Source organism: Coccinella septempunctata, chromosome 8 (genome assembly GCF_907165205.1).
Source record: "Coccinella septempunctata chromosome 8, icCocSept1.1, whole genome shotgun sequence".
In the NCBI taxonomy this organism is placed as follows: domain Eukaryota; kingdom Metazoa; phylum Arthropoda; class Insecta; order Coleoptera; family Coccinellidae; genus Coccinella; species Coccinella septempunctata.
The window spans coordinates 3,158,141-3,183,145 of record NC_058196.1 but is presented as its reverse complement, the minus strand read 5'-3'; the positions used below and the strand labels follow the sequence as shown (position 1 = coordinate 3,183,145).

Sequence of the window (25,005 nt, the reverse complement as noted above, 5' to 3'; positions counted from 1 at the left end):
TTTCAATCTGCGATATCTCTTGTTATTTTCGTCTGATCCATTCGGGTTTCACGGTTTTGTAATCAGCGTTGATAAGGCTCCCATCCTAGCATAGAAAATCAATTTTGAAAATCTCGATTTTTTCGGTCAAAAATGAGCAAGGGGTTTGACCCCCCTAAAATGACTTATTGGGTCCTCTGCCTGAAAACCATGTTGTCCTACTACTGTCTTATGATATGGAGTGTACAAAACTTATTTTGTTGATTTCACCAAACTAAACAGTTGATGATTCCATAGAGAATTGCACTCCAGAGAGCTCCTCGAAGTCAACTCGAAAATGAAAAATGGAAAAACAATGAATTCGATTTTTTCCTGATCACTGTTCAATATTTCGAAAATTGTTATGAAAATATGGGTTCTCGAATTCGCTGAGTCTATCGCAAGCATTCCCGAAAGCTCTCTCTCTCCGTTTAGATGTTCATCTTGGAAATAGCATTTTTCAAAAAGTGCAAATTTCAATGTGCGATATCTCCTGTTATATTCATCTGATCTATTTGAGATTTCAGGTTTTGTTATCAGCGTTGATAAGGCTTTTATCCTAGCGCAAAAACACAATTTTGCAAATCTCGATTTTTCCGGTCCAAAATGAGCAAATGGTTTGACTCCCCCTAAAATGACCTATTTGCTCCTCTGCCTGAAAATCATGTTTTCCTACTACTGTCTTAGGATATGGAGTGTACAATACTGACTTTGTTGATTCCACCAAACTAAACAGTTGATGATTCCATAGAGAATTGCACTCCAGAGAGCTCCTCGAAGTCAACTCGAAAATGAAAAATGGAAAAACAATAAATTCGATTTCTTCCTGAACACTGTCCAATATCTTGAAAATCGTTATGAAGATATAGGTTCTCGAATACGCTGAATCTATTGCAAGCATTCCCGAAAGCCTATCTCTCTCCGTTCAGATGTTCATTAGGAAATAGCATTTTTCAAAAAGTGCAAATTTCAATGTGCGATATCTCCTGTTATATTCGTCTGATCTATTTGAGATTTCAGGTTTTGTTATCAGCGTTGATAAGGCTTCCATCCCAGCGCAAAAACCCAATTTTGCAAATCTCGATTTTTTCGTTCCAAAATGAGCAAGGGGTTTGACCCCCTAAAATGACCTATTTGCTCCTCTGCCTGAAAATCATAATGTTCTATTACTGTCTTGGGATATGGAGTGTACAAAACTTACTTTGTTGATTCCACCGAACTGAACAGTTGATGATTCCATAGAGAATTGCACTCCAGAGAGCTCCTCGAAGTCAACTCGAAAATGAAAAATGGAAAAACAATAAATTCGATTTTTTCCTGATCACTGTTCAATATTTTGAAAATTGTTATGAAAATATGGGTTCTCGAATTCGCTGAGTCTATTGCAAGCATTCCCGAAAGCTCTCTCTCTCCGTTTAGATGATCATCTTGGAAATAACATTTTTCAAAAAGTGCAAATTTCAATGTGCGATATCTCCTGTTATATTCGTCTGATCTATTTGAGATTTCAGGTTTTGTTATCAGCGTTGATAAGGCTTTTATCCTAGCGCAAAAACACAATTTTGCAAATCTCGATTTTTTCGGTCCAAAATGAGCAAGGGGTTTGACTCCCCTTAAAATGACCTATTTGCTCCTCTGCCTGAAAATCATGGTGTCCTACTACTGTCTTAGGATATGGAGTGTACAATACTTACTTTGTTGATTACACCAAACTGAATAGTTGATAATTCCATAGAGAATTGCAGTCCAGAGAGCTCCTCGAATTCAACTCGAAAATAAAAAATGGAAAAATAATAAATTCGATTTTTTCCTGAACACGGTCCAATATATAAAAAATTGTTAGGAAGATATGGGTTCTCAAATACGCTGAATCAATTGCAAACATTCCTGAGAGCCTATCTCCCTCCGTTTAGATTTTCATTTCGGAAATGGCATATTTCAAAAATAGCAAATTTCAATCTGCGATAGCACCTGCCATTTTCGTCTGATCCATTTGGGATTAACAGTTTTGTTATCAGCGTTGATGAGGATTCAATCCTAGAGCAAAAACCCAATTTTGAAAACCTCGATTTTTTGGGTCAAAAATGAGCAAGGGGTTTGACTCCCCCTAAAATGACCTATTTGCTCCTCTGCCTGAAAATCATGTTGTCCTACTACTGTCTTAGGATATGGAGTGTACAATACTGACTTTGTTGATTCCACCAAACTAAACAGTTGATGATTCCATAGAGAATTGCACTCCAGAGAGCTCCTCGAAGACAACTCGAAAATGAAAAATGGAAAAACAATAAATTCGATTTCTTCCTGAACACTGTCCAATATCTTGAAAATTGTTATGAAGATATAGGTTCTCGAATACGCTGAATCTATTGCAAGCATTCCCGAAAGCCTATCTCTCTCCGTTCAGATGTTCATTAGGAAATAGCATTTTTCAAAAAGTGCAAATTTCAATGTGCGATATCTCCTGTTATATTCGTCTGATCTATTTGAGGTTTCAGGTTTTGTTATCAGCGTTGATAAGGCTTCCATCCTAGCGCAAAAACCCAATTTTGCAAATCTCGATTTTTTCGTTCCAAAATGAGCAAGGGGTTTGACCCCCTAAAATGACCTATTTGCTCCTCTGCCTGAAAATCATAATGTTCTATTACTGACTTAGGATATGGAGTGTACAAAACTTACTTTGTTGATTCCAACGAACTGAACAGTTGATGATTCCATAGAGAATTGCACTCCAGAGAGTTCCTCGAAGTCAACTCGAAAATGAAAAATGGAAAAACAATAAATTCGATTTTTTCCTGATCACTGTTCAATATTTTGAAAATTGTTATGAAAATATGGGTTCTCGAATTCGCTGAGTCTATTGCAAGCATTCCCGAAAGCTCTCTCTCTCCGTTTAGATGATCATCTTGGAAATAACATTTTTCAAAAAGTGCAAATTTCAATGTGCGATATCTCCTGTTATATTCGTCTGATCTATTTGAGATTTCAGGTTTTGTTATCAGCGTTGATAAGGCTTTTATCCTAGCGCAAAAACACAATTCTGCAAATCTCGATTTTTTCGGTCCAAAATGAGCAAGGGGTTTGACCCCCCTAAAATGACCTATTTGCTCCTCTGCCTGAAAATCATGGTGTCCTAATACTGTCTTAGGATATGGAGTGTACAATACTTACTTTGTTGATTACACCAAACTAAACAGTTGATAATTCCATAGAGAATTGCAGTCCAGAGAGCTCCTCGAATTCAACTCGAATATAAAAAATGGAAAAATAATAAATTCGATTTTTTCCTGAACACGGTCAAATATATAAAAAATTGTTAGGAAGATATGGGTTCTCAAATACGCTGAATCAATTGCAAACATTCCTGAGAGCCTATCTCCCTCCGTTTAGATTTTCATTTCGGAAATGGCATTTTTCAAAAATAGCAATTTTCAATCTGCGAGAGCTCCTGCTATTTTCGTCTGATCCATTTGGGATTAACGGTTTTGTTATCAGCGTTGATGAGGATTTCATCCTAGAGCAAAAACCCAATTTTGAAAATCTCGATTTTTTCGGTAAAAAATGAGCAAGGGGTTTGACCCCCCTAAAATGACCTATTTGCTCCTCTGCCTGAAAATCATGTTGTCCTACTACTGTCTTAGGATATATAGTGTACAATACTGACTTTGTTGATTCCACCAAACTAAACAGTTGATGATTCCATAGAGAATTGCACTCAAGAGAGCTCCTCGAAGTCAACTCGAAAATGAAAAATGGAAAAAAAATAAATTCGATTTCTTCCTGAACACTGTCCAATATCTTGAAAATTGTTATGAAGATATGGGTTCTCGAATACGCTGAATCTATTGCAAGCATTCCCGAAGGCCTATCTCTCCCCGTTTAGATGCTCATCATGGAAATAGCATTTTTCAAAAAGTGCAAATTTCAATGTGCGATATCTCCTGTTATATTCGTCTGATCTATTTGAGATTCCAGGTTTTGTTATCAGCGTTGATAAGGCTTCGATCCTAGTGCAGAAAACCAATTTTGCAAATCTCGATTTTTTCGGTCAAAAATGAGCAAGTGGTTTGACCCACCTAAAATGACCTATTTGCTCCTCTGCCTGAAAATCATTGTGTCCTACTACTGTCTTAGGATATGGAGTGTTCAATACCTACTTTGTTGATTCCACCAAACTAAACAGTTGATGATTCCATAGAGAATTGCACTCCAGAGAGCTCCTCGAAGTCAACTTGAAAATGAAAAATGGAAAAAAAATAAACTCGATTTTTTCCCGAACACGGTCAAATATATTAAAAATTGTTATGGAGATATGGGTTCTCGAATACGCTGAATCTATTGCCAGCATTCCTGAAAGCCTATCTCCCTCCGTTTAGATGTTCATCATGGAAATAGCATTTTTCAAAAAGTGCAAATTTCAATGTGCGATATCTCCTGTTATATTCGACTGATTTTTTGGGATTTACGGTTTTGTTATCAGTGTTGATGAGAATTCGATCCTAGAGCAAAAACCCAATTTTGAAAATCTCGATTCTTCGGTAAAAAATGAGCAAGGGTTTTGACTCCCCTAAAATGACTTATTGGCTCCTCTGCCTGAAAATCATGGTGTCGTACTAGTGTCTTAGGATATGGAGTGTACAAAACTTACATTGTTGATTCCATCAAACTAAACACTTGGTGATTATTTGCTGATTCCATAGAGAATTGCACTCCAGAGAGCTCCTCGAAGTCAACTCGAAAATGAAAAATGGAAAAACAATAAATTCGATTTCTTCCTGAACACTGTCCAAAATCTTGAAAATAGTTATGAAGATATGGGTTCTCGAATACGCTGAATCTATTGCAAGCATTCCCGAAAGCCTATCTCTCCCCGTTTAGATGCTCATCATGGAAATAGCATTTTTCAAAAAGTGCAAATTTCAATGTGCGATATCTCCTGTTATATTCGTCTGATCTTTTTGAGATTCCAGGTTTTGTTATCAGCGTTGATAAGGCTTCCATCCTAGCGCAAAAACACAATTTTGCAAATCTCGATTTTTTCGGTCCAAAATGAGCAAGGGGTTTGACCCCCCCCTAAAATGACGTATTTGCTCCTCTGCCTGAAAATCATGGTGTCCTACTACTGTCTTAGGATATGGAGTGTACAATACTTACTTTGTTGATTACACCAAACTAAACAGTTGATAATTCCATAGAGAATTGCAGTCCAGAGAGCTCCTCGAATTCAACTGGAAATTAAAAATTCAAAAAATAATAAATTCGATTTTTTCCTGAACACGGTCAAATATATAAAAAATTGTTAGGAAGATATGGGTTTTCAAATACGCTGAATCTATTGCAAGCATTCCTGAAAGCCTATCTCCGTCTGTTCAGATGTTCATCATGGAAATAGCATTTTTCAAAAAGTGCAAATTTCAATGTGCGATATCTCCTGTTATATTCGTCTGATTTATTTGGGATTTACGGTTTTGTTATCAGTGTTGATGAGGATTCGATCCTAGAGCAAAAACCCAATTTTGAAAATCTCGATTTTTTCGGTAAAAAATGGGCAAGGGGTTTGACTCCCCTAAAATGACCTATTTGCTCCTCTGCCTGAAAATCATGGTGTCTTACTACTGTCTTAGGATGTGGACTGTACAAAACTTATTTGTTGATTCCACCGAACTGAACAGTTGATGATTCCATAGAGAATTGCACTCCAGAGTGCTCCTCGAAGTCAACTCGAAAATGAAAAATGGAAAAACAATGAATTCGATTTTTTCCTGAACACGGTCCAATATATTAAAAATTAATATGAAGATATGGGTTCTCGAATACGCTGAATCTATTGCAAGCAATCCTGAAAGCCTATCTCCCTCCGTTTAGATTTTCATCTTGGAAATGGCATTCTTCAAAAATCGCAAATTTCAATCTGCGATAGCTCCTGTTATATTCGTCTGATCCATTTCGGATTTACGGTATTGTAATCAGAATTGATGAGGTTTCCATCCTAGCGCAAAAACCCAATTTCGAAAATCTCGATTTTTTCGGTCAAAAATGAGCAAGGGGTTTGACCCCCCTAAAATGACCTATTTTCTCCTCTTCCTGAAAATCATGGTGTCCTACTACTGTCTTAGGATATGGAGTGTACAAAACTTACTTTGTTGATTCCACCGAACTGAACAGTTGATGATTCCATAGAGAATTGCACTCCAGAGAGCTCCTCGAAGTCAACTCGAAAATGAAAAATGGAAAAACAATAAACTCCATTTTTTCCTGAACACGGTCCAATATATTAAAAATTAATATGAAGATATAGGTTCTCGAATACGCTGAATCTATTGCAAGCATTCCCGAAAGCCTATCTCTCTCTGTTTATATGTTCATCATGGAAATAGCAATTTTTAAAAAGTGCAAATTTCAATGTGCGATATCTCCTGTTATATTCGTCTGATCTATTCGAGATTTCAGGTTTTGTTTTCAGCGTTGATAAGGCTTCCATCCTAGCGCAAAAACCCAATTTTGCAAATCTCGATTTTTTCGGTCCAAAATGAGCGAGGGGTTTGACCCCCCTTAAATGACCTATTTGCTCCTCTGCCTGAAAATCATGGTGTCCTACTAGTGTCTAAGGATATGGAGTGTATGTATTAAAAGAGACGTTGATATTCGTAATTGACAGACTGAACTAAACTTTATTCAACAAGATGGCTACATATCAAAAATGCATAGCGTTACTTGTGACAACTATACAATATTTTGTTATCTTTAACACCCCCACATAACAAAATAAATTTTATTTTGCTTACAGAACACATATTTGTCTATTTAACCCTGATCCCCACCATATGCATGAACTTATAATGCTTAGTGGATAAAAGACCTTTGGTCAACAAGTCAGCAGGCATTTCCTGTGTTGAAACATATTCAATATTAATTAGTTTATTTCTAACTGCATCTCTTACATAATGAAAACGAACATCAATATGTTTTGATCTAGCATGTGCCTGATGACTTGTTGCCAACTGTAGTGCACTTTGATTATCACATTTCAATTTAATTGCACACATTTTACCACTTAGTTCATATAAGAGATTTCTAAAGTAAACAGCCTCCCTAGAAGCCTCTGAAAGAGCAACATACTCTGCTTCAGTGCTGGATAAGGAAACAGTCTTTTGTTTTTTACTCTGCCAGGAGACTACAGAACCACACATCAAGAAACAGAACCCTGTATAAGATTTACGATCTAGACTATCGCTAGCCCAGTCTGCATCAACAAAACCTATCAACTCTGAATTACAATTATCCTTATGATATGTCAAACAATAATGTTTTGTTTTCTTTAAGTACCTCAATATTCTCCTAGCATAACCAAAATGTGTTTCATCATAACAGTTATCGAACTGGCTGAGGTAACTAAGACTAGTCAGGTCTAGTCAACGCAGCCAAATACATAAGGCTTCCAATTAACCTTTGATATGGCAGGTTTTCCTTACAATTTTCTGCCTTTTCTATGTTCAATTTACACTCTATAGGAGTATCTATAGTTTTACAACTAGACATTTCAAATTTTAATAATAACTGCTCTATATATTCCTGTTTATCCACAGTTATAGTTTTAGATTCTTTGTTTACATTAATTCGCATACCTAAGTAACGTCTAACAGGACCTAGATCCTTCAATTTGAATTCAGAACTTAGTACAGCTTTTAAATTTTCAGTTTTAGCAACATTATTTGAAAAAATCAAAAAGTCATCAACATAGACCGCCACAATGATCTTAACATTTTCAGAAAAATATGTAAACAAACATTGTTCAAATTTACTTATTTTAAAACCATAATTAAGCAAACAGTCTTTAAATTTCTCATACCACACTAAAGAAGATTGTTTGAGTCCATATATGGCTCTTTTTAGTTTCAAAACCTTTCCAGTTTGATTATTTACAAAACCTTCTGGAATTGACATGTAAATATTTTCCCTTGAATGCCCATTCAAAAAAGCTGTTGTCACATCAAGGTGATCAATATCCATGTCCCATTGTACACTCAGAGCAAACAATAATCTCAGTGTAGAATGTTTAACCACAGGAGGAAAAGTGTTCTCATAGTCTATATTACGCCGCTGCGTAAACCAGTTGGCCACGAGTCTGGCACGATACCGCACTTTATCATTCACATCTAGCTTTTTGTTTAATACCCACTTGTTTTGCACAATTGAACTGTCACTTTCACCTGGTATGTCCACAATTTCCCAAGCATCGTTGTCCTCGAACGACTGGAGCTCGTCTCGCATGGCTTTTCTCCACTGATCAGCTTCTGGTCCCTTCAGCGCTTCTGAGAAATCAATTTGTTCGACTTCCGGAATAGTATTACAGATACAGATATTACCAAACCCAAAACGTTCTGGAGGTCTTTTTATTCTTTTATCCTGTCGTGGTAATTCTGGAATTGGTTGCAACTCACTGGTTGAGATATCTGTCTCTATGTTAATGGTGGTTGTATCATCATAACTGTCACTAGGTGAATCAGTATATACAGATGTATTTGAATTTGAATCATGGAGAGATTCATTCATTGAAGACTCCCCCACCGAATCTCGGTCATCTTCATTCAGAGAATCATGCCCTTCAGTATCAACATCATCCTGTATCCATTCTGCTGTATCATCTCTATTCATTTCTGATGATACTGTTTTATCTTCCATTACTATTATGTCTCTTTTCACAGTTACAATATTTTTTAGAGGATCACATACACGATATCCCTTTACTGTTTCTGAAAATCCCACAAGAATGTTCATTTTGGCCTTCTTATCCCATTTTAACCGTCTTTCTTTTGGTATGTGAACCATTACAGGACTACCAAACAGACGTATATGACATAAATCTGGCTTCTTTTTATACCACGCTTCATAGGGTGTTATATTTCCTAAACTTGAAGTTGCAGATCTATTCTTTAAGTATGACGCTGTGTTAGCTGCTTCAGCCCAGAACTTCTTCTCTAGTTTGGCATCAAACAACAGGTATCGTGCTTTCTCTACAATAGTTCTGTTTGCTCTTTCACAAACACCATTTTGCTCAGGTGTGTATGCAGTAGTCTTCTGGTGGATAATTCCTTGTCCAAGTAAATAATTCTCCATCTCACTACTACAAAACTCACCCCCATTGTCTGTGCGCAATATTTTATTTTTTTTATTCTGCTGATTTTCAGCCATTGCTTTGAATTGCTTGAATATTTTGAAAACTTCATTCTTATGTTTGTGGAAGTATATGAAAGTCATACGACTGTGATCTTTAATGAACAAGACAAAGTACTGAGCACCACCTATGGACTTTGTCTCCATAGGACCACATACATCGGCGTGTATTATCTGTAGTGTTTGTGTACTTATTTGTCCAACGTGGTGAAACGGTAATCTCATTTGTTTGCCTTCACAACAGGTTATACATTTATTCATTGTTGTACCACTAGTATCCGGGTAAGACAATCCATCCACAATGCCGTTCTTCATTTTCATTAAATCATTGCTGTTAATATGTGCTAACCGCCTGTGCCAAAGCTCTGCACTCGCATCTGCAGGGGCTGCCAGCATACAATCAGCTACTTTAATATTTAGCTTGTACACTCCATTTGTAGACATTGCTGTGGCTACCAACATATTCTTGTTGTTGCGAATGTAGCATTGGTTTTCTTTAAAAATGACTTTGTTGGCGTTTTCGATTAGTTTACTCACTGACAACAGGTTTGTTGTTAAGCTTGGCACGCATAGTACATCTTTAACCATGATATCATAGTTACAATTAGTCGATATCTGTACGTTTGCGAAACACAAAACAGGTGCCTTCATATTATTTGCGACGGTTATCTCTGATAAATACGGCGTAAAATTCGCGTTCTGTATCCATTCTTTGTTGGCCGTCATATGTGCACTTGCGCCACTATCTACGTACCATTCGTTAGTACTGTATTCTCCATTCAAAAATACCACGCTAAAAGCATTTGATTGCTTGTTTTTCTGCAATAATGGACATTTGTTTCTATAATGATCTGATTGTTTACATTTATAACAAGTGATTGACATTGACTTGTTGACAGAGGTCACTGTCACTGTCGAGTTTGTCGATGAGTTTGCGCCGTTTTTAAATCTGTGCTTCTTGCTGTTGTTAGCAGCGAATGCAGCGCCGCTGGAAGAATCCACGTCATTCTTTGAAACCTCCATGTCTATCAACTTAGATTTTATTGCATCGGTGGTAATCTGCATACCCGAGTGCTCAATTGCCATAATCATCGGCGAGAATTTTTCAGGCAAACCTGCCAGCAATAACGATCCGATCCATTCCTCGGTGATTGCAAATCCTGTTCCTTTTTATCTCTGAGCCGTTTCGACTACTTGCGTGACATATGAAATCATGGACTCGCAATTTTCTTGTCGTAACGAGATTAAATGTCTTACTAGGTTTATCTTACGGACATAACCTGAGTCATCGAACATGTTCTTCAGTTTGATCCATAACTCCAAGGATGTTCTTGTTTCCTTAATATGCACGTACAATCCAGGGTCGACGGTTGAAACTAGCTTCGCCTTGGCTTTTGCGTCATCTGATGCTTTTGGCTCGAATGTAGTATCTGGCTCCGACTTGATACAGTTCACCAGGTTGTCGAGCACTAAAAGATTTTCCACAGCAAAACTCCACTCGTCGTAATTATCTCGGACTTTCAGCTTCGGAATGCTTTGAATATAGTTCACCGCCATATTTCCACGAAAAATCAACTATTTTCGACTGTTTTAAACTCGTTTAAAACCGAAAAAAAGTGGAGGCCCATAACCTATTAAAAGAGACGTTGATATTCGTAATTGACAGACTGAACAAAACTTTATTCAACAAGATGGCTACATATCAAAAATGCATAGATGCAAGAGCAAAAGAGCTCTTGGAAGTCAACTCGAAAATGAATGATGGAAAATCAAAATTCGATTTTTTGCTAAACAGTGTCAGATATCTGAAAGTTTGGTATGAAAATATGAGTTCTTGAATACGCTGAATCCATTGTAAGCATTCCTGAGAGCCTATCTCCCTCCGTTTAGATTTTCATCTTGGAAATGGCATTTTTCAAAAAGTGCAAATTTCAATGTGCGATATCTCCTGTTATATTCGTCTGATCTATTTAAGATTTCAGGTTTTGTTATCAGCGTTGATACGGCTTCCATCCTAGCGCAAAACCCCAATTTTGCAAATCTCGGTTTTTTCGGTCCAAAATGAGCAAAGGGTTTGATCCCCCTATAATGACCTATTTGCTTCTCTGCCTAAAAATCATGGTGTCCTACTACAATCTTAGGATATGGTGTATGCAAATTTCAATGTGCGATATCTCTTGTTATTTTCGTCTGATCTATTTGAGATTTCAGGTTTTGTTATCATTGATTCATTCATTGCTGTATCCCGTTTTCAAGAATAAATCTACAAAAAGAAGAAGAAAAAAAAATTCGAACAGACTTATAATTTCTTAGTGCTAGTTGCGACTGTGTGCCCTCCTGTGACTAAAGAGACCCAACCGTGACCTGCAGATCCTTCCACACTCAGGGCATGGATAGTCACCAACCAGATCTGGCCGCCGTTGTATCCTTTTCGACTCCATTATAACTGTGTACCAAAGACCTCCACTGTGACCTGTCTAACGCTAGTTGTTCCCAGTTATGATTGGCATTAAATGATTTTAGGGATTGATGTAGTGTATCCTTAAACCGCTTATACTGGCCTCCTGGTTTCTGGGCTCCCTCAGTGAGTTCGCCGTATGGAGCTATTTTGGGGAGTCTTGTGTCTTGCATCCTCAGAATGTGGCCGCTCCATCTGAGTCGGGCCCTCGTTACTTGGGTCTCAATTGTTGTACAACTCGCGCGCTGCAAGACTTCTGCATTCGAAACTTGGAACCATCTGATGTGCATTATCTTTCTTAGATTACGTTGCTGCGTCTGTTCAAGCTGTTTAATATGTCGCCTGTAGGGAGTCCAGCTTTCGCTTCCGTAAAGAAGCGTTGGGAGGACGACAGGTTTTGTTATCAGCGTTGATAAGGCTTCCATCCTAGCGCAAAAACCCAATTTTGCAAATCTTGATTTTTTCGGTCCAAAATGAGCAAGGGGTTTGACCCCTCTAAAATGACCTATTTGCTCCTCTGCCTGAAAATCATGGTGTCCTACTACTGTCTTAGGATATGGAGTGTATGAAACTTACTTGGTTGATTCCACCGAACTGAACAGTTGATGATTCCATAGAGAATTGCACTCAAGAGAGCTCCTCGAAGTCATTCATTCATTCATTGCTGTATCCCGTTACCGGGAATAAATCTACAAAAAGAAGAAAAAAAAAAAAACGAAAAAAAAAAAACGAAAAAAAAAACGAAAAAAAAAAATTGCCTACAGATCCTTCCACACTCAGGGCATGGGAAGTCATAAATCAGATCTGGCCGCCGCTGTATCCTTCTCGATTCTCCATTATAACTGTGTACTAAAGACCTCCACTGTGACCTGTCTGACGCTAGTTGTTCCCAGTTATGATTGGCATTAACTAATTTTAGGGATTGATGTAGTGTATCCTTAAACCGCTTATACTGGCCTCCTGGTTTCTGGGCTCCCTCAGTGAGTTCGCCGTATAGAGCTATTTTGGGGAGTCTTGTGTCTTGCATCCTCAGAATGTGGCCGCTCCATCTGAGTCGGGCCCTCGTTACTTGGGTCTCAATTGTTGTACAACTCGCGCGCTGCAAGACTTCTGCATTCGAAACTTTGTGGAACCATCTGATGTGCATTATCTTTCTTAGATTACGTTGCTGCGTCTGTTCAAGCTGTTTAATATGTCGCCTGTAGGGAGTCCAGCTTTCGCTTCCGTAAAGAAGCGTTGGGAGGACGACAGGTTTTGTTATCAGCGTTGATAAGGCTTCCATCCTAGCGCAAAAACCCAATTTTGCAAATCTTGATTTTTTCGGTCCAAAATGAGCAAGGGGTTTGACCCCTCTAAAATGACCTATTTGCTCCTCTGCCTGAAAATCATGGTGTCCTACTACTGTCTTAGGATATGGAGTGTATGAAACTTACTTGGTTGATTCCACCGAACTGAACAGTTGATGATTCCATAGAGAATTGCACTCAAGAGAGCTCCTCGAAGTCAACTCGAAAATGAAGAATGGAAAAACAATAAATTCGATTTCTTCCTGAACACTGTCCAATATCTTGAAAATTGTTATGAAGATATGGGTTCTCGAATATGCTGAATCTATTGCAAGCATTCCCGAAAGCCTATCTCTCTCTGTTTAGATTTTCATCTTGGAAATGGCATTTTTCAAAAATCGCAAATTTCAATCTGCGATAGCTCCTGTTATTTTCGTCTTGGGATTTACAGTTTCGTAATTAGCGTTGCTAAGGATTCCATCCTAGCGTAAAAACCCAATTTTGAAAATCTCGATTTTTTCGGTCAAAAATGAGCAAGGGGTTTGACCCCTCCAAAATGACCTATTTGCTCCTCTGCCTGAAAATCATGGTGTCCTAATACTGTCCTAGGATATAGAGTCTACAATACTTATTTTGTTGATTCCACCAAACTAAACAGTTGAATGATTCCATAGAGAATTGCACTCCAGAGAGCTCCTCGAAGTCAACTGGAAAATGAAAAATGGAAAAACAATAAATTCGATTTTTTCCTGATCACTGTTCAATATTTTGAAAATTGTTTTGAAAATATGGGTTCTCGAATACGCTGAGTCTATTGCAAGCATTCCTGAAAGCCTATCTCCCTCCGTTTAGATTTTCATCTTGAAAATGGCATTTTTCAAAAAGTGCAAATTTCAATGTGCGATATCTCCTGTTATATTCGTCTGATTTATTTGGGATTTACGGTTTTGTTATCAGTGTTGATGAGGATTCGATCCTAGAGCAAAAACTCAATTTTGAAAATCTCGATTTTTTCGGTAAAAAATGAGCAAGGGGTTTGACTCCCCTAAAATGACCTATTTGCTCCTCTGCCTGAAAATCATGGTGTCCTACTACTGTCTTAGGATATGGACTGTACAAAACTCATTTGTTGATTCCACCGAACTGAACAGTTGATGATTCCATAGAGAATTGCACTCCAGAGTGCTCCTCGAAGTCAACTCGAAAATGAAAAATGGAAAAACAATAAATTCGATTTTTTTCTGAACACGGTCCAATATATTAAAAATTAATATGAAGATATGGGTTCTCGAATACGCTGAATCTATTGCAAGCAATCCTGAAAGCCTATCTCCCTCCGTTTAGATTTTCATCTTGGAAATGGCCTTTTTCAAAAATCGCAAATTTCAATCTGCGATAGCTCCTGTTATTTCCGTCTGATCCATTTGGGATTTACGGTTTTGTAATCAGCGTTGATAAGGCTTCCATCCTAATTCAAAAACCCGTTTTTGCAGATCTCGATTTCGGTCAAAAAGAGCAAGGGGTTTGACCCCCCTAAAATGAACTATTTTCTCCTCTTCCTGAAAATCATGGTGTCCTACTACTGTCTTAGGATATGGAGTGTACAAAACTTACTTTGTTGATTCCACCGAACTGAACAGTTGATGATTCCATAGAGAATTGCACTCCAGAGAGCTCCTCGAAGTCATTCATTCATTCATTGCTGTATCCCGTTACCGGGAATAAATCTACAAAAAGAAGAAAAAAAAAAAAAACGAAAAAAAAAAATTACCTACAGATCCTTCCACACTCAGGGCATGGGAAGTCACCAATCAGATCTGGCCGCCGCTGTATCCTTCTCGATTCTCCATTATAACTGTGTACTAAAGACCTCCACTGTGACCTGCCTGACGCTAGTTGTTCCCAGTTATGATTGGCTTTAACTAATTTTAGGGATTGATGTAGTGTATCCTTAAACCGCTTATACTGGCCTCCTGGTTTCCGGGCTCCCTCAGTGAATTCGCCGTATAGAGCTATTTTGGGGAGTCTTGTGTCTTGCATCCTCAGAATGTGACCACTCCATCTGAGTCGGGCCCTCGTTACTTGAGTCTCAATTGTTGTACAACTCGCGCGCTGCAAGACTTCTGCATTCGAAACTCGAAGTCAACTCGAAAATGAAAAATGGAAAAACAATAATCTCCATTTTTTCCTGAACACGGTCCAATATATTAAAAATTAATATGAAGATATAGGTTCTCGAATACGCTGAATCTATTGCAAGCATTCCCGAATGCCTATCTCTCTCCGTTTAGATGTTCATCATGGAAATAGCATTTTTCAAAAAGTGCAAATTTCAATGTGCGATATCTCCTGTTATATTCGTCTGATCTATTTGAGATTTCAGGTTTTGTTATCAGCGTTGATAAGACTTCCATCCTAGCGCAAAAACCCAATTTTGCAAATCTCGATTTTTTCGGTCCAAAATGAGCGAGGGGTTTGACCCCCCTAAAATGACCTATTTGCTCCTCTGCCTGAAAATCATGGTGTCCTACTAGTGTCTAAGGATATTGAGTGTATGTATTAAAAGAGACGTTGATATTCGTAATTGACTTGAACTAAACTTTATTCAAAAAGATGGCTACATATCAAAAATGCATAGCGTTACTTGTGACAACTATACAATATTTTGTTATCTTTAACACCCCCACATAACAAAATAAATTTTATTTTGCTTACAGAACACATATTTGTCTATTTAACCCTGATCCCCAGCATATGCATGAACTTATAATGCTTAGTGGATAAAAGACCTTTGGTCAACAAGTCAGCGGGCATTTCCTGTGTTGAAACATATTCAATATTAATTAGTTTATTTCTAACTGCATCTCTTACATAATGAAAACGAACATCAATATGTTTTGATCTAGCATGTGCCTGATGACTTGTTGCCAACTGTAGTGCACTTTGATTATCACATGCCAATTTAATTGCACACATTTTACCACTTAGTTCATATAAGAGATTTCTAAAGTAAACAGCCTCCCTAGAAGCCTCTGAAAGAGCAACATACTCTGCTTCAGTGCTGGATAAGGAAACAGTCTTTTGTTTTTTACTCTGCCAGGAGACTACAGAACCACACATCAAGAAACAGAACCCTGTATAAGACTTACGATCTAGACTATCGCTAGCCCAGTCTGCATCAACAAAATCTCATAAAATAATCTCATAAAATCCCATTTTGAAGTGCTGGGTATGAAGAGGAAAAAGAAAAAAGTCTATAAAGCACTTCAGTGGTGGAACCTTGTATTCAAATCATCCGGTTACATGTTTCGGCTTGCGCCATTATCAAACCAAGGATTCTGAAAATTGTTGCTTGTAAGTACAGAATATAAGGTTGAGCAAAAATTAAGAAAAGGTGAAAAACAATAATCTTACAATTTAGTTAAAATGCTCACTGAAACTTACGATTTAAAGGTTCCATTGTCATATGATAAACATCAATCAGAAAAGTCACAAGACAAAAATAAAAATAAAATATATACGGTCAAAAGGCATAATAATATGGGACCCCAAAACACAAGAAAAGACAAACAAAACAAAACACAAACAAACTGACGTTCGTGCTGACAAATCTTCTTCTTCCAGCCAAGGTTAACTCAAGTGTTCAATTTTCTCGACGATACAGTGGCGTCCCCCGGGGGAATCAATATAAGATTTTATATGTGTCTTTCACGTTGTTGGTCAACATCGCATTTAGTGTCCTGTATTCTGTGTTCTTAAGGTGTTTAAAGATTTCTACCTCCTCTAGAATTTCCTGTTTGTAGCCAAAATCGCAGTGATGAATAAGTTTGGTGTTCTCTTCAATATCGAACCTATGTCCTTCTTCCCTTATGTGACAACCGAAGATAGATTTATCGTTGTTTGGATTTTTTGCACTATTTAGATGTTCTCTTGTCCTCGCAGATTATTTGCAGATATTTAAAAACAAGTTGATTGATTCTTCGATGTCCGACGACTTGACTAATTGTGTATTCCAACTCACAGAATTATGCCTTCAACAAAACTTTTTCAACTTTGAAGGAGAAATTTTTACACAAAGGGAAGGCTTGAGTATGGGCAACTGCCTTTCCCCTCTCTTCGCAGAACTCTTCATGTCATATTTCGAAAAGAAGCTGATTTTCATACCGAACAATCCTTTCAAGGATAAAATTCTTTTTTGGTTCAGATATGTAGATGACATATTGATAGCTTGGATTGGTAGTGAGGAAGAACTAAAAGAGTTCCATGAGTGGATCAATAAACTTCATATGAACATCAACTTTACATTGGAACTCGAGTCGGAACGGAGGATCAACTTTTTAGACCTTTCAATTAGTAGACACCTAAATAAGTTAACTTTTAGTATATATAGGAAACCCTCTCAAACATCCACCAAAATCAACAAAACTTCATGCCATTACATGGGCCATAAAATGGCGGCTTTCAACACATACATCACTAGACTGCTCAATGTTCCTTTGAGTCAAGATGCTTACAGTGAGGAGGTGAACACCCTGAGGTATCTGGCAGGGGAGAATGGTTACCATCCGGATGTCATTGACAGGCTAATTGACAGGAGAAGGAAGAAACAAGGCATGAAAAAACCCCACTTGTCGACTTCAGATCCTTCGAACAATAAATACTGCTGCATCCCTTTCTATGGCGGCATTTCACATAAAATCGCCAACGTAATTAGACAGATCGAAAACTCCAAGGTAACATTTAAATCTGATAACATCTTGAGCCAATTCATAATTAAGAATAAGAGCCCTATTGATAACTTGGACAAACCGGGCGTCTACAGATTGGAGTGCGGTGAACCAGGCTGCAACGTTGTTTATGTGGGCAGGAGTGGCAGATCCATTCGAACGAGGACAAGAGAACATCTAAATAGTGCAAAAAATCCAAACAACGATAAATCTATCTTCGGTTGTCACATAAGGGAAGAAGGACATAGGTTCGATATTGAAGAGAACACCAAACTTATTCATCACTGCGATTTTGGCTACAAACAGGAAATTCTAGAGGAGGTAGAAATCTTTAAACACCTTAAGAACACAGAATACAGGACACTAAATGCGATGTTGACCAACAACGTGAAAGACACATATAAAATCTTATATTGATTCCCCCGGGGGACGCCACTGTATCGTCGAGAAAATTGAACACTTGAGTTAACCTTGGCTGGAAGAAGAAGATTTGTCAGCACGAACGTCAGTTTGTTTGTGTTTTGTTTTGTTTGTCTTTTCTTGTGTTTTGGGGTCCCATATTATTATGCCTTTTGACCGTATATATTTTATTTTTATTTTTGTCTTGTGACTTTTCTGATTGATGTTTATCATATGACAATGGAACCTTTAAATCGTAAGTTTCAGTGAGCATTTTAACTAAATTGTAAGATTATTGTTTTTCACCTTTTCTTAATTTTTGCTCAACCTTATATTCTGTACTTACAAGCAACAATTTTCAGAATCCTTGGTTTGATAATGGCGCAAGCCGAAACATGTAACCGGATGATTTGAATACAAGGTTCCACCACTGAAGTGCTTTATAGACTTTTTTTTTCTTTTTCCTCTGCATCAACAAAACCTATCAACTCTGAATTACAATTATCCTTATGATATGTCAAACAATAATGTTTTGTTTTCTTTAAGTACCTCAATATTCTCCTAGCATAACCAAAATGTGTTTCATCATAACAGTTATTGAACTGGCTGAGGTAACTAAGACTAGTCAGGTCTAGTCAACGCAGCCAAATACATAAGGCTTCCAATTAACCTTTGATATGGCAGGTTTTCCTTACAATTTTCTGCCTTTTCTATGTTCAATTTACACTCTATAGGAGTATCTATAGTTTTACAACTAGACATTTCAAATTTTAATAATAACTGCTCTATATATTCCTGTTTATCCACAGTTATAGTTTTAGATTCTTTGTTTACATTAATTCGCATACCTAAGTAACGTCTAACAGGACCTAGATCCTTCGATTTGAATTCAGAACTTAGTACAGCTTTTAAATTTTCAGTTTTAGCAACATTATTTGAAAAATCAAAAAGTCATCAACATAGAACGCCACAATGATCTTAACATTTTCAGAAAAATATGTAAACAAACATGGCTCAAATTTACTTATTTTAAAACCATAATTAAGCAAACAGTCTTTAAATTTCTCATACCACACTAAAGAAGATTGTTTGAGTCCATATATGGCTCTTTTTAGTTTCAAAACCTTTCCAGTTTGATTATTTACAAAACCTTCTGGAATTGACATGTAAATATTTTCCCTTGAATGCCCATTCAAAAAAGCTGTTGTCACATCAAGGTGATCAATATCCATGTCCCATTGTACACTCAGAGCAAACAATAATCTCAGTGTAGAATGTTTAACCACAGGAGGAAAAGTGTTCTCATAGTCTATATTACGCCGCTGCGTAAACCCCTTGGCCACGAGTCTGGCACGATACCGCACTTTATCATTCACATCTAGCTTTCTGTTTAATACCCACTTGTTTTGCACAATTGAACTGTCACTTTCACCTGGTATGTCCACAATTTCCCAAGCATCGTTTTCCTCGAACGACTGGAGCTCGTCTCGCATGGCTTTTCTCCACTGATCAGCTTCTGGTCCCTTCAGCGCTTCTGAGAAATCAATTTGTTCGACTTCCGGAATAGTATTACAGATACAGATATTACCAAACCCAAAACGTTCTGGAGGTCTTTTTATTCTTTTATCCTGTCGTGGTAATTCTGGAATTGGTTGCAACTCACTGGTTGAGATATCTGTCTCTATGTTAATGGTGGTTGTATCATCATAACTGTCACTAGGTGAATCAGTATATACAGATGTATTTGAATTTGAATCATGGAGAGATTCATTCATTGAAGACTCCCCCACCGAATCTCGGTCATCTTCATTCAGAGAATCATGCCCTTCAGTATCAACATCATCCTGTATCCATTCTGCTGTATCATCTCTATTCATTTCTGATGATACTGTTTTATCTTCCATTACTATTATGTCTCTTTTCACAGTTACAATATTTTTTAGAGGATCACATACACGATATCCCTTTACTGTTTCTGAAAATCCCACAAGAATGTTCATTTTGGCCTTCTTATCCCATTTTAACCGTCTTTCTTTTGGTATGTGAACCATTACAGGACTACCAAACAGACGTATATGACATAAATCTGGCTTCTTTTTATACCACGCTTCATAGGGTGTTATATTTCCTAAACTTGAAGTTGCAGATCTATTCTTTAAGTATGCCGCTGTGTTAGCTGCTTCAGCCCAGAACTTCTTCTCTAGTTTGGCATCAAACAACAGGTATCGTGCTTTCTCTACAATAGTTCTGTTTGCTCTTTCACAAACACCATTTTGCTCAGGTGTGTATGCAGTAGTCTTCTGGTGGATAATTCCTTGTCCAAGTAAATAATTCTCCATCTCACTACTACAAAACTCACCCCCATTGTCTGTGCGCAATATTTTATTTTTTTTATTCTGCTGATTTTCAGCCATTGCTTTGAATTGCTTGAATATTTTGAAAACTTCATTCTTATGTTTGTGGAAGTATATGAAAGTCATATGACTGTGATCTTTAATGAACAAGACAAAGTACTGAGCACCACCTATGGACTTTGTCTCCATAGGACCACATACATCGGCGTGTATTATCTGTAGTGTTTGTGTACTTATTTGTCCAACGTGGTGAAACGGTAATCTCATTTGTTTGCCTTCACAACAGGTTATACATTTATTCATTGTTGTACCACTAGTATCCGGGTAAGACAATCCATCCATAATGCCGTTCTTCATTTTCATTAAATCATTGCTGTTAATATGTGCTAACCGCCTGTGCCAAAGCTCTGAACTCGCATCTGCAGGGGCTGCCAGCATACAATCAGCTACTTTAATATTTAGCTTGTACACTCCATTTGTAGACATTGCTGTGGCTACCAACATATTCTTGTTGTTGCGAATGTAGCATTGGTTTTCTTTAAAAATGACTTTGTTGGCGTTTTCAATTAGTTTACTCACTGACAACAGGTTTGTTGTTAAGCTTGGCACGCATAGCACATCTTTAACCATGATATCATAGTTACAATTAGTCGATATCTGTACGTTTGCGGAACACAAAACAGGTGCCTTCATATTATTTGCGACGGTTATCTCTGATAAATACGGCGTAAAATTCGCGTTCTGTATCCATTCTTTGTTGGCCGTCATATGTGCACTTGCGCCACTATCTACGTACCATTCGATAGTACTGTATTCTCCATTCAAAAATACCACGCTAAAAGCATTTGATTGCTTGTTTTTCTGCAATAATGGACATTTGTTTCTATAATGACCTGATTGTTTACATTTATAACAAGTGATTGACATTGACTTGTTGACAGAGGTCACTGTCACTGTCGAGTTTGTCGATGAGTTTGCGCCGTTTTTAAATCTGTGCTTCTTGCTGTTGTTAGCAGCGAATGCAGCGCCGCTGGAAGAATCCACGTCATTCTTTGAAACCTTCATATCTATCAACTTAGATTTTATTGCATCGGTGGTAATCTGCATACCCGAGTGCTCAATTGCCATAATCATCGGCGAGAATTTTTCAGGCAAACCTGCCTGCCGATCCATTCCTCGGTGATTGCAAATTCTGTGCCTTTTAATCTCTGAGCCGTTTCGACTACTTGCGTGACATATGAAGTCATGGACTCGCAATTTTCTTGTCGTAACGAGATTAAATGTCTTAGTAGGTTTATCTTACGGACATAACCTGAGTCATCGAACATGTTCTTCAGTTTGATCCATAACTCCAAGGATGTTCTTGTTTCCTTAATATGCACGTACAATCCAGGGTCGGCGGTTGAAACTAGCTTTGCCTTGGCTTTTGCGTCATCTGATGCTTTTGGCTCGAATGTAGTATCTGGCTCCGACTTGATACAGTTCACCAGGTTGTCGAGCACTAAAAGATTTTCCACAGCAAAACTCCACTCGTCGTAATTATCTCGGACTTTCAGCTTCGGAATGCTTTGAATATAGTTCACCGCCATATTTCCACGAAAAATCAACTATTTTCGACTGTTTTAAACTCGTGTAAAACCGAAAAAAAGTGGAGGCCCATAACCTATTAAAAGAGACGTTGATATTCGTAATTGACAGACTGAACAAAACTTTATTCAACAAGATGGCTACATATCAAAAATGCATAGATGCAAGAGCAACAGAGCACTTGGAAGTCAACTCGAAAATGAATGATGGAAAATCAAAATTCGATTTTTTGCTAAACAGTGTCAGATATCTGAAAGTTTGGTATGAAAATATGAGTTCTTGAATACGCTGAATCCATTGTAAGCATTCCTGAGAGCCTATCTCTCTCCGTTTAGATTTTCATCTTGGAAATGGCATTTTTCAAAAAGTGCAAATTTCAATGTGAGATATCTCCTGTTATATTAGTCGGATCTATTTGAGATTTCAGGTTTTGTTATCAGCGTTGATAAGGCTTCCATCCTAGCGCAAAAACCCAATTTTGCAAATCTCGATTTTTTCGGTCCAAAATGAGCGAGGGGTTTGACTCCCCTAAAATGACCTATTTGCTCCTCTGCCAGAAAATCATGTTGTCGTACTACTGTCTAAGGATATGGAGTGTATGAAACCTCCAAAAGAGCTCTTGGAAGTCAACTCGAAAATGAATAATGGAAAATCAAAATTCGATTTTTTGCTAAACAGTGTCAGATATCTGAGAGTTTGGTATGAAAATATGAGTTCTTGAATACGCTGAATCCATTGTAAGCATTCCTGAGAGCCTATTTCCCTCCGTTCAGATTTTCATCTTGGAAATGGCATTTTTCAAAAAGTGCAAATTTCAATGTGCGATATCTCCTGTTATATTCATCTGATCTATTTGAGATTTCAGGTTTTGTTATCAGCGTTGATAAGGCTTCTATCCTAGCGCAAAACCCCAATTTTGCAAATCTCGATTTTTTCGATCCAAAATGAGCAAGGGGTTTGACCCCCCTAAAATGACCTATTTGCTCCTCTGCCTGAAAATCATGGTGTCCTACTACAATCTTAGGATATGGAGTATGCAAATTTCAATGTGCGATATCTCCTGTTATATTCGTCTGATCTATTTGAGATTTCAGGTTTTGTTATCAGCTTTGATAAGGCTTCCATCCTAGCGCAAAAACCCAATTTTGCAAATCTCGATTTTTTCGGTCCAAAATGAGCAAGGGGTTTGACCCCCCTGAAATGTCCTATTTGCTCCTCTGCCTGAAAATCATGGTGTTCTACTACTGTCTTAGGTTATGGAGTGTACAATACTTACTTTGTTGATTCCACCAAACTAAACAGTTGATGATTCCATAGAGAATTGCACTCCAGAGAGCTCTTCGAAGTCAACTCGAAAATGAAGAATGGAAAAACAATAAATTCGATTTTTTCCTGAACACCGTCCAATATCTTGAAAATTGTTATGAAGATATGGGTTCTTGAATACGCTGAGTCTTTGCAAGCATTCCTGAAAGCCTATCTCCCTCCGTTCAGATTTCCATCTTGGAAATGGCATTTTTCAAAAATCGCAAATTTCAATCTGCGATAGCTCCTGTTATTTTCGTCTGATCCATTTGGGATTTACGGTTTTGTTATCAGCGTTGATAAGGATTCGATCCAAGAGCAAAAAAATAATTTTGAAAATCCCGATTTTTTCGGTAAAAAATGAGCAAGTGGTTTGACCCACCTAAAATGACCTATTTGCTCCTCTGCCTGAAAATCATTGTGTCCTACTACTGTTCTAGGATATGGAGTGTACAATACTTACTTTTTTGATTCCACCAAACCAAACAGTTGATGATTCCATAGAGAATTGCACTCCAGAGAGCTCCTCGAAGTCAACTCGAAAATGAAAAATGGAAAAACAATAAATTCGATTTTTTCCCGATCACTGTTCAATATTTTGAAAATTGTTATGAAAATATGGGTTCTTGAATACGCTGAGTCTTTGCAAGCATTCCTGAAAGCCTATCTCCCTCCGTTCAGATTTTCATCTTGGAAATGGCATTTTTCAAAAATAGCAAATTTCAATCTGCGATAGCTCCTGTTAGTTTCGTCTGATCCATTTGGGATTTACGGTTTTGTAATCAGCGTTGATAAGGCTTTCATTCTATTGCAGAAACCCAATTTTGAAAATCTCGATTTTTTGGGTAATAAATGAGCAAGTGGTTTGACCCCCCTTAAATGACCTATTTGCTCCTCTGCCTGAAAATCATGGTGTCCTACTACTGTCTTAGGATATGAAGTGTACAAAACTAACTTTGTTGATTCCACCAAACTAAACAGTTGATGATTCCATAGAGAATTGCACTCCAGAGAGTTCTCGAAGTCAACTGGAAAATGAAAAATGGAAAAACAATAAATTCGATTTCTTCCTGAACACTGTCCAATATATTGAAAATTGTTATGGAGATATGAGTTCTCGAATACGCTTAATCTATTGCAAGCATTTCTGAAAGCTCATCTCCCTCCGTTTAGATTTTCATCTTGGATGTGGCCTTTTTCAAAAATCGCAAATTTCAATCAGCGATAGCTCCTGTTATTTCCGTCTGATCCATTTGGGATTTACGGTTTTGTAATCAGCGTTGATAAGGCTTCCATCCTAATTCAAAAACCCGTTTTTGCAAATCTCGATTTTTTCGGTCAAAAAGAGCAAGGGGTTCGACCCCCCTAAAATGATCTATTTGCTCCTCTGCCTGAAAATCATGATGTCCTACTACTGTCTTAGGATATGGAGTGTACAAAACTTACTTTGTTGATTTCACCAAACTAAAAAGTTGATGATTCCATAGAGAAATGCACTCCAGAGAGCTCCTCGAAGTCAACTGGAAAATGAAAAATGGAAAAACAATAAATTCGATTTCTTCCTGAACACTGTCCAATATCTTGAAAATTGTTATGAAGATATAGGTTCTCGAATACGCTGAATCTATTGCAAGCATTTCTGAAAGCTCATCTCCCTCCGTTTAGATTTTCATCTTGGATGTGGCCTTTTTCAAAAA

General features: G+C 37.5%; 1 protein-coding gene and 1 long non-coding RNA gene across 2 annotated transcripts; one reads left to right on the top strand and one right to left on the bottom strand.

Annotated features, from left to right (window-relative positions):
- Positions 1-16,170: 16,170 nt before the first annotated feature.
- On the bottom strand, positions 16,171-16,870 carry LOC123318820. Its single transcript, XR_006538402.1, has 2 exons — positions 16,381-16,870; positions 16,171-16,274 (listed from the first exon to the last, which is right to left on the bottom strand). It is a non-coding gene; the product is annotated as an uncharacterized LOC123318820 (long non-coding RNA).
- Positions 16,871-16,892: 22 nt separating this feature from the next.
- On the top strand, positions 16,893-18,503 carry LOC123318819. Its single transcript, XM_044905566.1, has 2 exons — positions 16,893-18,318; positions 18,425-18,503. The coding sequence occupies exon 1, from the start codon at positions 16,920-16,922 to the stop codon at positions 18,078-18,080; it is 1,161 nt and encodes a 386-aa protein (XP_044761501.1). The 5' UTR covers positions 16,893-16,919; the 3' UTR covers positions 18,081-18,318; positions 18,425-18,503.
- Positions 18,504-25,005: the final 6,502 nt, after the last annotated feature.